Source organism: Cydia amplana, chromosome 15 (genome assembly GCF_948474715.1).
Source record: "Cydia amplana chromosome 15, ilCydAmpl1.1, whole genome shotgun sequence".
Taxonomy (NCBI): domain Eukaryota; kingdom Metazoa; phylum Arthropoda; class Insecta; order Lepidoptera; family Tortricidae; genus Cydia; species Cydia amplana.
This window is the reverse complement of record NC_086083.1, coordinates 1354333-1370890: the sequence shown is the minus strand read 5'-3', so window position 1 is coordinate 1370890 and position 16558 is coordinate 1354333. Positions and strand designations below refer to the sequence as shown.

Below are 16558 nucleotides of genomic sequence, written 5' to 3'. Positions count from 1 at the left end.
TCGTGTTTTAATTTATCGCCACTCGTTTCGAATTTCCTCTTTTTCGCACTTGTATCGAAAATAACTAATAGCTTTGGTTAACTGAAGGTTATGAAGCAAGCGTTTCGCTGTTGCTAGGACTGTACAGACTGTACTGGGCGTCTCATTTTTCATAGTAGAAAAAATTATCGCATTTAAAATCATCGGATTTAACGCGATTTACAAGCACTTTTTAACTCTCTTATGTTGACGACATTTCCGGAAAGCAAACATTCGCGATATCTACTTTACCGGAAAGCAAACTAATTCCTGTTAATGTTAACTGCACTATTAATAATACCGAACCACTTTTCATTTACCGGTACTTTGCGTTATATTTATAAGCATATTAAAGTAGACTAAGTATGACATTTCCGGAAAGCAAACATTCGCGATGTCTATTTTACCGGAAAGCAAACTAATTCCTGTTAATGTTAACTGCACTATTAATAATACCGAACCAATTTACCGGTACTTTTGTACTTATAAGCATACTAAAGTAGACTAAGCATTTATAGTCTCCTAAATGAATTATTTTTTATTAAACCAAGCGTAATTGAGTATTTTCGATAGTGCACATAAACTCCTACGTGCATACCTCATTCAATGAGGTTTGTTACTGCCAAGATGTGCAACATTATGTCGGAGGATTTCGCTAACACTAACCTTTCAATAGGTTGGAGTTTGATAGTAGTCCTCTGTACATTAAGAGAAAGTAGTCTTCGACATGTGACACGTTCAACTGTTCATTGATATTGGCATTCCAGAAAAGAGTCGGGTACGTGACGTGACGCTATTTTTTAAGACTTCTGATAAAGCAAAGAAGCCAGTATTTTGCATGATAAACTTTGATAACTTAGCTATAAATTCAACGGTATGTAATACAGATTTCTCCAGGTTATTAAGGTTAAAAATGCTATGCTGCCATAAAAGTAGACTTTTTGTGGAATACCCCGATAGACCTAGCAATAAGGTGTACGAAATGGTCACGAGTCTTGTTATGTTAGCCGTGTCGACGCGACGACGGTGCAGTTACCTGTTCATAAATCTAATAGTTTATTATTCCATCATGTTAAGAGGCTGTTTTGTTATACACAGATGCCAACGATCCCGGCGGCGGTGCCCAACATGCCCGTGGCGCTCGTGAACCCCGTGATGGCGCCCGTCCCCGAGGCTCCGCCGGTCTCCGTCAAGCAGCGCTTGGGCCCGGTGAGTTGAACATTGTCTACTTATTTTAAACATCAAGTGTTAATTATAAGTTTCAGATCACCTATCGGTCCGACGAACTGCATTACGTTTCTTGTTTTTAAACGTATCGAGTGTTTATTTTGAACACAGCTTTTTCGATCGACTATGTTTCGACTGAATAAATTTACAACGCATCATACGAAATGTGTAGGCGCGAATTGTGAAGACACTGGTTTTACGCGCAGTCGCATTTACCTATGTGCGAGTCTTACATTTACCGGTCTTTGCGTTTAGCCGGTTAGTTTTGAGATTTATCAGTCGAACGTCGTAGTTAGCCGGACAGATGGGTGACCCCGATGTTCTGTTGCAGCCCGTCAACAAGCCGGCCTCCGGCGCTCGCATCGCGCCCGTCAGCGCCGCGCTCGCCTCCGCGCGCCGCGACCCCCGCCTCGCGCGACGACAACAACCACAACCACCGCCGTCTGTGGCCGCGCCGGTCATGCCACCGACCCCGGCGGTACCGACTCCCGTGCCCATAGCGCCAAACGTGTTCGACATCAAACCCCTCGAGCGCGCTGTCACTAAACGTAAGAACGTCATCACTATAGATGTGCGTCCAGACGCGGCGCGCCGCGATCCGCGCCTCGATAAACGATCAGAGAGACGCGAGAAACAGCAGAGGCTCGAGGCGCGCCGCGACGAGGAACTCCGGCGCCGCGCCGCGCGCGAGGCTCGCCGCGAGCGCAAAAACGAAATCAAACCCGTCGAGGAAGAGAAAATCGAAGAAAAATACCCAGAAATGGACATAGACAAACTCCAAATCGCCGACGCGAAAAAAATCAGCAAACTACCGCCGATCCCCAAAATCAAAAGGGACGGCAAAGATGAGAAGCGAGAGAAAAACGCGGCGCGCGTCGAGAAAAAGAAAAAGCGGGAAAATAGCGGAAGCAGCAAGGAGAGCTCGGCCAGCTCTTCGCCCGAGAAAAAACCTAAAAATAAGAAGGAGAAAAAGGTGAAACCGGTACCAGAGGAGCAGGAAGTTGTGGCGTTCAAGGAACTGAAGAATTATCACCCGGAGCGGTACCGCAACCGCGCGCGCTCGCCGAGCCCCGAGCCCGCGCCCGCGCCCGAGCCCCGCGACACAAGTAAGATATTCCATGTTAACCGAGTGCGAGTGGACACTGTGATAATAGTTTTAAGCGGGAGAAGTGTGGAAATAAAAGATTTTTCAACTCTTGGAGTATTCATATTACGTGTTTTACGGATCGTGTACCCTTTACTTTAAGTATTAAGTTATAAGTGGTTTATAATCTGTTTCAAAAATCAGCTTTAGGTGTAACATTGAGATGTTTTTATAATGCACTGTTCACACTTGAATTCACGGTTTCAAATGCACAACACTGACACGGGGAAACTAATGGATTTTACTGTAATGTAACTAACAAACTGGAGCGTTCTGTTTCTTGCAACCTCTCTAAATGAACGTAATAAATTAGATGGGATTGGAAAGTTAGTGGCCAATGAAGATCTTTAGGAGTGTGACGAACAAGATGAGCTACTTCGCTTGGAAGACGGGACAACCAGCGTGACGTGGAGGTCGTACTGACTTGGACAATCTTCGCTGGGCTTTAACATCGCCATTGGCTAAGTGGAGTCTACGTAACACTATCGGCATTTGACTAGTAGTTTCCTAACGAGAGTAGGAAAAGTTAATTAGTCTCGATACGGTGCATTACTTGAACAAAATATTTAACACAAATTCATCATAAAATTGTGACATATTTGCTAATGATTTTCAAATCACCACCAAGACGCAACTTACGGGCTTTGTCACTAGGGTGCTGAAATAGAATTCAAACTAGCAATATTGAACACATACCTTAATGTATGTAGTAAGTATGCTATCTGCATTCTATGGAGAGAAAAACCCTTAACCGCATAAGGCTGTGCTTGTATTCATGTGCTTTTAACTTCATCACACTTGATAGTCAAATGAAGGCTGAAAAGCTAAATGCCAAAAGTGAACGATAATAATATAAATTGGATGACTTGTAAGACGAAAGGATGTTTAAGCAAAAATAATTTTCTTTATAGATATCTAAAAACTTAACGAATTTAACCTGCTAGTGTTAGGAAACATTAAAGGTTTAAGAGGCTAGAACATATCGTATGCATGTGCGTAGGCGTGCACGTGCGGGTGTGCGAAAATGGTGGAGCCGTGCACGCACACGTCACGCAAATGGTGCGCTGTCTCATAATCTGTATACATAATTACAACGCGCACGTTCACTTCTACGCACTCGCACTAGTCGCACTGGTGTGCACAGCCTTTAAATGAATCTGAAGAATTCAAGACGTGTGGTCTCAAACCAAGTTGACATCAAGTGGAGTGAAGGCCACAAGTGCATGAATGTAAGCATGATAAAGTCACTCAAGTGAACAGGCATTCTACTGCATCCTTATCTGAAAGTACATTTTCTACTTTTGATGAACCCATGAAAGTTTAACTTTTCAACACAACAGTCATCAATTTTACAAGTTTTTCATTGCAAATATCTGGATTATTCAAATATGCTATACGAGGCACATCATTTTTATGAGCTATCTCTAACAGACTTTATAACCTCTTTCTCAGTATTCGATTTTATATCACCAGTATCATTTATATGTTATTATTAAAATTAAGAAACTGATCGCCATGGGCGGGGGATAAGCAAAGCGTGGTAAGTATATTGCGAAGTGTCTTCGATGCAAGCGGCGCCACTGAAGAAATCACGGATTGTGCCATATTTCCTCTAAATAACATTTGCGCCTTTGAACCACTGCTGGAAAGCAAAATTATCGCGCGCTCGACTTTTTCGGAAAGCATACTTTCACACGGCAAATGCTTTTCGTGAATATTTGCTTTCTTAAAAAGCAAACTCTCTTTAGTCGCACTACCTCGAAATGTCCACTCATGAAAACATTATTTTCACGATATTGTCATTTAAGCAGTTCAGTTCATGTTTGCATTTTTTTTTTTCTAAGCGGTACATTAGAAAAATGCATGCCTATTTCCGATGTACAATCCCGGAAAGTGAAAAAGTAGTTTTCAAATATGTAGTTTTCAAACAGGAACGTTACGAACTAATAATTTATTAATTAATTTTCATTAAGTACTTACCTTTCAGTAGAATGTTAATGAATGTCATAATACTCAAAATAGTTCATATTGATTATGTAAAGATTAAAGATAGTACAATTTCAAATTTAATTATTTAGCTGCGTAGTTGTTGTATGGGACTTATTTGTACGGTGTGTGATTGTGTATCCTAGGAAAATGTAAGGTAAACCTATCAATAGTTGACACCTCAAGTACTGTTTATGAACCTTACTTAAAAGCAATAATGTTGAAAATCCTCTGACTGCAAATTGCGGTGTGGGCGTATAATAAAATTAATAAATAATTTTCCACTCGTAAAAATAATACCGTTGGACGCAATAACTCATCTCTTTTACTTGTTGCCTTTGCAAAAAAACCTGTGGTCTCGTAGGTAGGGTCATTATTGCTACCAATTTGGAAAATAAATAAATATTTGGGGACAATCTTAAACAGATCGATATGAAAAAAGAGACATGATAATTATGGAGAGTTTTTAGAAGGGACATTTGGCGAATGGGACTCGTTTGCGAGTGGAATATTATGCGTCCTAACCGAAATTTCTGGTATTTAGTAAGGCAATGCTATACTTAGGTATTTATTATTTGAAGAAGTTGAACATTTAAAGAAAGTGCTCGTCTATGGAGAGTTCGCTATCGGAAATTTATTTTTTGGCGAATTTAAAACTAAATTTGAACTTTCATCCATGAAATAGGTTCTCATCTACGTTGCTGTTTTATTTCTACATTTTTAGGCTTAGTTAGTTACATTTTTCTGAGAGAGGTTGCAAGTAATTAGAACGAATATCGAACATTACACTATTAAAAAGTAATAATTAAATAAATCCTGTTTTTTGTTTGCCTGCATCAAGCAAATAAACTCAAATTCAGTGTTTAGAGTTAAGAAATGTATAGGTAGGTGAATTGGTGTAAAATGCCATGAAAAATATCAATTCTGGAAAAAGCGACCTTATACGCGGTGTGATAAAGTCTATTTTATCAGAGATCCATATCGAATTGATTAGGCTCGCTTGCTAAAAGCAGAAACAATGATAATCCCGATAATGTTGTTCAATTAACACTTAAGTGTGAAACTGTACTTATGGCACTCGTAACCAATTCCCACGCAGTTTAAATTGTGAAAACTCTAAATTCACAAATTGTAAATCGTTAACATGTACAGTAGCCATCAGATATATCGGAGCGGCTAAGGCGCTCACAAATATCAACACGCCTCTATTGTCAGGGCGTTAAAGTGCGTGCTCAGATATTGTGAACATCTTGGCCGCTCCGATATATCTGATGGCGACTGTACCTACCGTAAGAACACAGTGCCTAAAATAATTTCTACTTTATATTTATTCCTATTTATTTTTAAATGTTTAACTCCTTGTTGTTTTTTAACTTTCTCAAAATAAAAAACAGAATACTGATAATTTTATCCATACCTATTATTATTTATTCAATAGTATTTTGGGATATGATAATAAATAAACGTAATGTTACCACTTAAATAGCTTTTTCCATGTCGTGACTTAAATGGTGGCAGTAATGTGCCTTGAAACTTGCAGCAATTTTATATCAAACAATATAGTACTTAATTTACGATACAAGTGCGGAAAGTAAGAAACTCCCAACGAGTGGTGATAAATTAAAACACGAAGGGCGAGTGTTTTAACTCGACACGAGTTGCGAATTACCTGCTCGCACGTGTATTGTACAAAGTTTTACAGTAGATTATGGCCCTTTAAGTGTTAGACATATGCACGGAAAGTGCTTATTCCCGCACTAGTGCGTATATAGTATATTTTTAGCAGTCACTTTTTCTATTTAAATTATGATACCGATACTAAATAAATGAGCAGAAAGGATACTTTATCTCAGTCAGTGTTACTGTCAGCCGTAATGCCTTTTAAAAACACATGTAACAAATTGATTTAGTTAGAAAAGTTCCTATCGATATACCTACCTTCAATGTACAATAATAAATGAGCACAACAATAAACCAAAATTATGTGACAACTGCCGGGAGCGAACCACCGCGGCACCGGTAAGCAGGCAACAGAATGGCATTCAAAAAGCAACCTTAAAACTGCGTAACAATACAGTCCAATTTGCAGATGAGGCGGCGGAGAGCAAAGACGTGGACCTCCGAGTGTTGCCCACAGTGCAGGCTGAGACTGCGTCGCCCGTGGCCCAGAAACGGTCCTCGACCGAGCTTCTGGAGGGAAAACCGAAGAAGAACAAGATTGATAAGTTTGACAGGTATACATTCATTTATTTATTTTTTTTTAGTAGAAGAGGGAGTTGGAAGGGGCAGACCTCGGCGGACTTTCTCTGATCAGATCGGGGAAATCCTGAAAAAAAAAAATGAAAATGAAATTTTATTGGTAACAATGGTTACAAGTCTGTTTAGTTAAGTCTATTTTTCACCTACATACACAAACATGGTAAGTTAGGATTTTTTACAGACAAATTCACAATTTGAAAATTCATTACGTACCTATATTTAATTATATACATTTATATAATTAAATTACATTCGTTTTACTATATACATATTTAAGATAAAAGAAAGGCCAGGTCAAGAGCACCCTAAACCGGCGAGCGTGTATGAGGAATGTTATGAAAGTAACGGAAGCGAAAGAGGTATGTCAGGATCGTAGCAACTGGAAATCCGTGGTCTCTGCCTACCCCTCCGGGAAATAGGCGTGATTATATGTATGTATGTATGTACATTCATTTTACTTGTAGTGTTCTTGGAAGTCTTGATAGGTTACTTATTCCAGATTTTCTTCTCCGAGTAAGCTCTACTCTCATTTTTCTGAGTCAGAGTCTAAGCTTCATATATGTCAGCTTAGTTTTGAAAAAAGTAGGCTCCCGGATGCGCGAGTTCGAGTCTCGTCTGAGGCGGAAAGATTTTATGTTTTCCTTTTGTTCAACAATTGTTTTGCAGGATTGTTTATTTAGTGACCTTCTTCAGTGTTAATTTAGAGGGAGTGACATTTTATAAACCTTACCCCTACAAATAGCGGTCCATGTTGGGCTATTTCATTCCATTTTTACCACTGTAAGTTTAAAGGGCGGGGCTAAAACAGGAGTCGTCTACAGATACTTCGAAGCGGCCTAGGTGCCCCAAAAGTACTAACTACATTTTATAAGAATTAATTTATAAAAGCTCACTTAATTAATTTGATTAAACTAGGTATCTATTGGGATCCGCCCTGTAATATTTATAGGTACAGTCACCACGCAGGATTGTTACGCCATATAGGGTCCTAGCTAAATTGGTTGACCCATACTTACGCTATGGAATGTTCAATTTAGCTAGAACCCTAAATGGCGTAACAATCACGGATGTTGACTGTACATACAATACAACTTAATAAGCATGTAATTGATACCTTAAAATAACACCTCTGATTAGGGTTACCCGATACAAATTTAGAATTTCCTGACAAAATTCCTGATTTCCGAATATTTTTCCTGACATTCATATTTTTATATTTTTCACGACGACCTATCTATCCGTTAGTGATGGCCATCCGCTTTGAGCCGAGCCGCGCGCGTCATGTACCTATATGTATGCTTGTAAGTTGAGTGGATCTCATTTATTATTTATAATAAAGTCTATCAATTCAAAAAATTCCTGACATTTTCGTGTTCCGTCCCCATTCCTGACAAAAGGCCAAAATTCCTGACATGTCAGGAAAATTCCTGTCATCTGGTAACCCTACCTCTGATCTTTTTCCTTTAACCAGACTATTCGGCAACGAAGATGTCGACCTCCGCCAACTACCCCAAGTGGAGGAAACCGCCGTTTCCCCCAAAGCGGACAGCGGGGTGTTCACCCAGGACTCGCCACACGGGTCCCCTAAGAAAGACTGGCAAGAGGTTAAAGAGAGAGAGGAGACGAAGAAAACTCCTTCTAAATTGGATCTGGTCAGGGCGAAGTTGGCAGAAGCGACTAAAGGAAAAGATAGGCTGGGAAGACCGTTCCTGTTCAGCAAATCTCCAAGTAAGTGCTTAGATACTAAACCAAAAAACTGACTTTTTTTACAATTCTCGGCACACTAGTCGATTTTTATTATGTAATGTTGACGTTGTAATTAGTTCCTCCCAGTAGCGGATTTAGAGGGGCTGAGGGTGCTAAGAGGTTCAAGCCAAAAAGGCATCTGAATACATGAAAAAATGTACGACCCCTACCTAAACCTATCGAATTCAAGCCCTTCCTCAAACCAAAATTCTGGATCCGCTACTATTTTCACCGTACACATTTCACCACCATACCTATTTATTTGGTTTTTTAATTCTAGGTGTGGAAAAAGAGAGGCGACGTACCATCAGCTCAGAAGACGTAGACTTAAGACTTGAAAACCCAGAGGAATTTGACTGCGAAGACAGCAAGAAAACCATTTCCATCATCATGAACCAAGCCAAGGAACAGTTCAGTGATGGACAACTAGACAAGAATCAGTATAACACGCTCATGTTCCAAGTTTTACGGATAAATGAGAAGCTGAAGCTTAAGGAGGCGAAACAGAGAGAATCCCTAGAGATTTCCAAGAGGAAACTACACGCTCATGTAGAAAACAATAAGGTGCCAAGTCCAAAATCGTCTCCGAAAGGAAATAACTTCGGGGATATAGACGAAAGAGTCATACCGGGCCCATTGCCCGAGCCAGACGGACCGCCTGAAATGAACTTCATGCAGGACTCTGATATGAGAATGATGGAGGGACCTTCGAAGGGTCTGCTCCCCCGGCCGCCCATGATGCCTATGTTTGCGGGCCCTGGACCTCAACCCGTCTGGCGCGGGCCTTTCAGACCAAGAGTTGATGAGTTCGCAAGAAGACCTAGAGGCGTAGTCCCGCCGTTTTTCAGAGGAAAGTTCGATAAGCGAGCGCCGCGAGCTCCATTCGAGCCTCGCCTGCCTTTCCCGGCTCCTCAGATGCTTCCGACGCCTCAAATCGGCAACTTCCAGGGCCAATGTCCTTTAGAACCTTACGAACGTTCCGGAACTCCACCACCTCTCGGCGCTCCGGGCATCATCATCCCACCAACCAGCATTCAAGCTTTGGAATACGTCGACCAAGACCCAGTCAAGACTATTCAAATTGATGGAATCCATAGAGTGATCAGATTCTATGGAGAGACTGCTATTATCATGATGGATTGGGACGACCCGCGAGAAATCAAGTTCCTTCCTGGCAGCAGGCGGGTCACGTTCGACAACAAAGATTCTATAGTGCTAAACTTTAATGATGATTACAAGCAGGTTGAGATCGATGATCAAGTGTTTGACATCAGATTCGGAGCTCCGACACGGGAGTTGTACATCAATGGAAGATGGCACGAGTGTTTCTTCGGCGGCGCGCCGCTCGGAGTCATAATCGACGGCAAACCTAGATTAATTCACCTCGAAGGCCCACTACCTCAAGTAGATATAGGAAAATTGAAGCGCACAGACCTTGTAGGGGGAAAAATTAATCTAATAGTAGACGCTACGCAGATATCCCCCGTATTCTTGGACGCTAAAGTGCAAAAGTTCAGTATTAACAACCAATTCTTCACCATACGCTTCGTCGACGCTTTCAGAACAGTTCTGATCAACGAGCAGCCTTTCCAAGTCGAGTTCGGAGGGTTGCCGAGGCCTATTTTTATTGGGAATGAGAAGCATTTCATCAGGTTTTCCGTATTGCCTCGTCATGTGAGGCCGGGGCATAACGCCCCGCCTGGGATGCAGGGGACGGAAGTGGCGGCCAGTGCGGCTGTTGTGCCGGCCAGGGTTGACAAGATGGAGACGGACCCGGAACCGCCGAGGCCCATTAAAACCCCGAGCCCGGAGAATGAAATGTCTAACCAAGGTGAGTCAACTTGTTTTTAGAACTGCATTTAACCTGTCGAATCCCACGATATGACGTCACCATAAGCGTTCTGGCTCATATATGAGCCGTGGGAGCTGACAGATTAAATCTCGGGAGATTAGAATTTGTATGGGAAGGTAAAAAAGGTTTTTAAAAAAAGGTCGGCAACGCGCATGTAACACCTCTGGAGTTGCAGGCGTCCATAGGCTACGGTGACTGCTTACCATCAGGCGGCCCGTATGCTTGTTTGCCACCTATGTGGTATAAAAAAAATCCTATTTTCAGATTTTGCCTGATTATATGCTGAATCTGCTGACTAAACTATTTCTCTCGCTTTTTGCCAATTTTGTCCAGTACCGAACAACAAAGTCATAGAGAATATAACTTATTGGAAGACAGTTTATAACTATAGACTTGTAGAGTACTCGTAAATATAATTGCCAATTTTTGGGTTGTTTTAACCCTGTAGGTAGGTGTTCCGAAATATTTTTTACAGTACATATGGGGCTACTTTTCCGCACTAGTGCGTAAAATAGCACTTTTCGTGCCTATGTCGAAACTTTAAAGTGCCATATGTACTGTAAAACCTTGTTCGATACACGTGCGAATAGGTAATTCGCAACTCGTGTCGATTTAAAACACTCCCTTCGGTCGCGTTTTAATTTATCGCCACTTCTTTCGAATTTCCTCTTTTTCGCACTTGTATCGAAAATAACTATTTCCGACGTATCATTTGCCGATTTTTATTTGTCCGAATTTTTGCACGACCAAATGTTCTGATCATTTAAAGAATTTTTGCTGTTCTAAAAAAAGTCAAATGTAAACTTGGCTTTATAAATAAAAATTTTGGATCATCGGAAATGTTACTTTTCCCATGAAATAGCCCTTACTAATCAAGTTTTTTTCTAGATGGCCTCGACATGCTAGCCAGCCTCATGCCGTCCAACATGGCGCCAGCATCTGCCTCAGACTATACCTCAGCGGAGCCACTATTCCCAACCAACCGGCCCAACAACATCCCCGGCCTGGAAAGCACCACCGAACAGAAACCCACCTTCCCAATCCTTGGGAATATTGAGGATTTGTTCGCTAAACTTGTGGCTACGGGCATCATCAAGACTCAGGAGGTTAAACCTGAGACGAAGGAACGGGAGGAACCGAGGGTTGAAGAGAAAGTTAAGCCGAGGGAAGATAGGAATGTGATTCACCGGGTGGATTTCAGCAGGCCGGAGACGTTGAGACAGTGAGTTGATTTTATTTTAATAAGGGCCACTTGCACCATCCCACTAACCCAGGGTTAACCGGTTAAACCGTTAACCCAGTGTCAAATTGTACTAGTAAACAAGGTAACTCCAGGTTTAACCGGTTAACCCCGGGTTAGTGAATGGTGCAAGTGGCCCTAAGTAGCATGTCTACTTTTAGAGTTTATTGAATCCTTATGAATCCATTTTTCATAAGCCCGGGATATGAAAATTTATGGGGAGGAAAATCAAACGTTAAAATAAATAAAAAAAATGTTTTATTGCCACAAGTACCACAAAAAAAAAATACACGAGAGAAAAACAATCTTCATTTCACAATTATACATAAAAAAAAATGCACAGAATTTTTATATCGGTATAGGTAATGGGTACCAATCTCAGCTTTTGCCAGATATATGTCTAGATATATACCCAGCGCTGATTTTCAGACGGGTCCCTTTATGACAGATCGGTTACGTTATGTTTTGTGGGTAACTTATCTTGCGCGTCCCCTAGGAACGACTGTATGGAAACACTTTATTTATTTAATGTCAACAAATAGTACAGTAATGTCTATTTGCGGAGTTTTGATTCTTATATTTACACTGTATGATTTTTCTTTGGTTCTATGAGAACTAAAATGTGAAATGGTGGCCATGCTATTTTAGAAACTATTACGATTCCAACGGCTACGGCGATTGCTATTGCCGTATTCGAATATCCGTATTCAAATTGAAAGCCACATTTTTAATGCAAGCGGACTAAAAATTTAAGAATTCGCAAAGGCGGCCGCTCTCAAATTAAAGGCTTCATCATACAAACGCGTTTTCCGGGCGGGGCGCGCCGTTTTTAGGGTTCCGTACCCAAAGGGTAAAAACGGGACCCTATTACTAAGACTCCGCTGTCCGTCCGTCCGTCCGTCCGTCCGTCCGTCCGTCTGTCACCAGGCTGTATCTCACGAACCGTGATAGCTAGACAGTTGAAATTTTCACAGATGATGTATTTCTTTTGCCGCTATAACAACAAATACTAAAAACAGACTAAAATAAAGATTTAAGTGGGGCTCCCATACAACAAACGTGATTTTTGACCGAAGTTAAGCAACGTCGGGCGGGGTCAGTACTCGGATGGGTGACCGTTTTTTTGCTTGTTTTGTTCTATTTTTTGTTGATGGTGCGGAACCCTCCGTGCGCGAGTCCGACTCGCACTTGGCCGGTTTTTTTACATATAAAATGCTCCAGCTCCGCAAAACGCGCCTGTGCGACGGAACCTTTAGGCTTTTCGGCGGAGTTTGATTTACCTAAGGTCGAATAGGGATGTTGACAATTTTTTGGAACTGGTTTCATTTTGTAGATAGACACGTAATAATTACAGAAAAAAATATTAAAAAAATATATTCATTAATTTTAAATAAAAAAACATGTATAATAAGTTTCGTGTTTAAATTTCGCGCCTAAACGCTCCAAACTGTCACGTGACCTTGATGACGTAACGGCGTTTTAAACAAACTGCTGTCAGTATTTTTTTTTAATTCTTTATATGGCAACTGACATTTTTTTTAAAGCCTTATCACACTACCGCATCGGACAGCGACCTTCTTTCTCGCTCTAACTTATAGCTGCGTCCTTAACGCACCACCTTACACACTATCGATTCGTGCGCCGCACCGCACCAAGATGGCGTTTCGGTACGATAATCTGTAGACACTTAGGCAGGTTTTATAACTTGTCTTTGGTGATTCCACTGTGATTACGTCACGCGCTCTGATTGGCGTTTGCAGTCACGTGATACTGGGCATTATTTTAAATACTTTTGATTATTTTTAATTAATTTATTACGCATATTTACACTTGCAAAATATGATTTTCCGTTCTAATATTCCCTGCTATGGTAAAAACATAACATATTATATATAGTCCGTCAACCAAATCTTGTCAGTAGCAATGTAAAGCAAACTAAAGTAGGGCAACACTCAAAGAGCAGTATTGCGCTAAGAAAAGCAGCAATGTACATCGAACCAACAGTTTTTTTTTCCGCTGAGCGCGCCCTGCGTACGTCAATTCAAATTGTCACTCGCGGTTTATTGAAAAAAATTGAAACATGGACGGAAAATTTAAAAGCGATGTTAAAACAATGTTAATCAAAATGATGAACAAATTTGAAGATATCAGTGCTTATATTCTCTTTGTTCCCTATCTATGTCTTCTAAGTTTACTAAAATAAAATCATATCAAAATGCAGATAATTAGATAGTGCATATATTTGTTATTTACAATATAATATGCCACTTGTTAATGTAAATTAGTGTACTGTTCTGGATGAATATGACATACCTGTGTAATTTTTTTTATTGGTATATATTGTACAATATACATATTAAAAATAAAACAACTGATATTTGGGTGTTTATTTAATTTAAAGGTAAATAAGATAAGGGTCACTTTTCGACTTGGTTGCGTTGTACACGTACATAAACCGCCATAGGTAAGTATTGTCTGAAAAGATACTACCTACTACGAACGCCTTATATTGGGCAAGATTTAATCCTGCAACAAACATGTATGGATTAGGTAGATATTGCGAAAGAACGGCGATATAATCAAGGCTCTTAATACTGTTTAAAAGGTTTACCTTTGTAAATAGTCACAACTGATTGCTGAAAATATTAGACATGTGGGCCTATGGACGGTTTCCAGGACACAATTTATGGTCTTGTTGGATAGATTTAGGCATACGTTTTAATTTTATTTATGCCTTTTAACCCTAAAACAAAAAAACGGAACATAATCTTAAAAGTTCGAAAGAGTTCTTCCAATACTTGTCATAACCTCAATTTTTAGTAATGTTTACCATCAACGAGCATGATTGTACATTGTAGGCCCCTTAGCTTTGCTTATTCTTATTTAATGTATTGGTATTTAATGGTGACAGCAGAAATATCTCTTGAAACAGAAACGATTCAGAATGAAAACCAAATGAAAACAAATAAGGTGACGGCTGTCATTCACGATCCACATTCCACAGATAAAACACAGATGACACGCGTTTTGGAATTATTTGAACACAGTGTTGCTAACCCGCGATTTTTCAAATTTGCCGCCTTTTACTACTGACAAGATTTGGTTGACGGACTTTATTAGCGATTCATGTCAACATCCCTATTGCAATAAAATTGTTTTTTACTTGTCGTGCAGAAAGCAGCCAGCCCTCGTGGCGAAGTTATACGGCGGCATGCAGTGCAGCGGGTGCGGCGCGCGCTTCCCGCCCGAGCACACGGTGCGCTACTCGCAGCACCTCGACTGGCACTTCAGGCAGAACCGGAGGGAGCGCGACTCGGCGAGGCGAGCGCATTCCCGACACTGGCATTACGATCTCGCGGACTGGGTGCAGTATGAGGAACTTGAAGACCTAGAGGAAAGAGGTACGTCCGTTACTCGCAGCTCGACTGGCACTTCAGGCAGAACAGAAGGGAGCGGGACTCGGCGAGGAGAGCGCATTCCCGACACTGGCATTACGATCTCGCGGACTGGGTGCAGTATGAGGAACTTGAAGACCTAGAGGAAAGAGGTACGTCCGTTACTCGCAGCTCGTCTGACACTTCAGGCAGAACCGGAGGGAGCGCGACTCGGCGAGGCGAGCGCATTCCCGACACTGGCATTACGATCTAGCGGACTGGGTGCAGTATGAGGAACTTGAAGACCTAGAGGAAAGAGGTACGTCCGTTACTCGCAGCTCGTCTGACACTTCAGGCAGAACAGGAGGGAGCGGGACTCGGCGAGGAGAGCGCATTCCCGACACTGGCATTACGATCTCGCGGACTGGGTGCAGTATGAGGAACTTGAAGACCTAGAGGAAAGAGGTACGTCCGTTACTCGCAGCTCGACTGGCACTTCAGGCAGAACCGGAGGGAGCGGGACTCGGCGAGGAGAGCGCATTCCCGACACTGGCATTACGATCTCGCGGACTGGGTGCAGTATGAGGAACTTGAAGACCTAGAGGAAAGAGGTACGTCCGTTACTCGCAGCTCGACTGGCACTTCAGGCAGAACCGGAGGGAGCGGGACTCGGCGAGGAGAGCGCATTCCCGACACTGGCATTACGATCTCGCGGACTGGGTGCAGTATGAGGAACTTGAAGACCTAGAGGAAAGAGGTACGTCCGTTGCAGCTCGACTGACACTTCAGGCAGAACCGGAGGGAGCGCGACTCGGCGAGGAGAGCGCATTCCCGACACTAGCATTACGATCTCGCGGACTGGGTGCAGTATGAGGAACTTGAAGACCTAGAGGAAAGAGGTACGTCCGTTACTCGCAGCTCGTCTGACACTTCAGGCAGAACCGGAGGGAGCGGGACTCGGCGAGGCGAGCGCATTCCCGACACTGGCATTACGATCTCGCGGACTGGGTGCAGTATGAGGAACTTGAAGACCTAGAGGAAAGAGGTACGTCCGTTACTCGCAGCTCGACTGACACTTCAGGCAGAACCGGAGGGAGCGCGACTCGGCGAGGAGAGCGCATTCCCGACACTGGCATTACGATCTCGCGGACTGGGTGCAGTATGAGGAACTTGAAGACCTAGAGGAAAGAGGTACTATACAACTAGAAATAGATACCTATAGAACTAGAAATAGTTTGTTTGTGGCCCAAAAATAGAAGCAGGCAAATGAAACAGATTCCTAAAAAGGAACAAAAAAAGCACAGAAAGTACACAACATATACAGGGTGTAATCTAAAACGTGATACAAGATAATCAAACCTGAATCTTTTCATGATTTTGAACAACTTTTACTATGGGGTCAACTTTGTAAATTAACAATAAAAAAAATCTTTGCCATACATTTTTTGATTTAATTTAATTTCTTTTTAATTTCAATTAATTTAATTTATTTATATTTTGCTACAAAATGACATTGTATAATTTATAGAGCATAATACTAACAATATTTTATAAGGCATAGTCGTAAGTACTAAAAAAAAATGATCCCTAATGGTCCTTAAATAAATGAATTTATTATTATTATTTTTGTCTACCTCTCCTTGACCATTTCTATGGAACAGCTCAATTTCTTTTAATATTACAAAATTGACCCCATAGTAAAAGTTGTTCAA

At 41.5% G+C, this 16558-nt stretch overlaps 1 protein-coding gene across 1 annotated transcript in view; it reads left to right on the top strand.

Annotated features, from left to right (window-relative positions):
• The window catches only part of LOC134654759 (pre-mRNA cleavage complex 2 protein Pcf11), a 41209-nt gene that overhangs the window by 10847 nt on the left and 13804 nt on the right, over window positions 1-16558 (top strand). Inside the window, exons 6-12 of the mRNA XM_063510229.1 lie at window positions 1117-1227; window positions 1577-2351; window positions 6453-6609; window positions 8106-8362; window positions 8661-10211; window positions 11121-11454; window positions 14647-14873. Of these exons, the coding sequence (XP_063366299.1) occupies window positions 1117-1227; window positions 1577-2351; window positions 6453-6609; window positions 8106-8362; window positions 8661-10211; window positions 11121-11454; window positions 14647-14873 (3412 nt within the window). The remainder of the gene's footprint in view (window positions 1-1116; window positions 1228-1576; window positions 2352-6452; window positions 6610-8105; window positions 8363-8660; window positions 10212-11120; window positions 11455-14646; window positions 14874-16558) is intronic.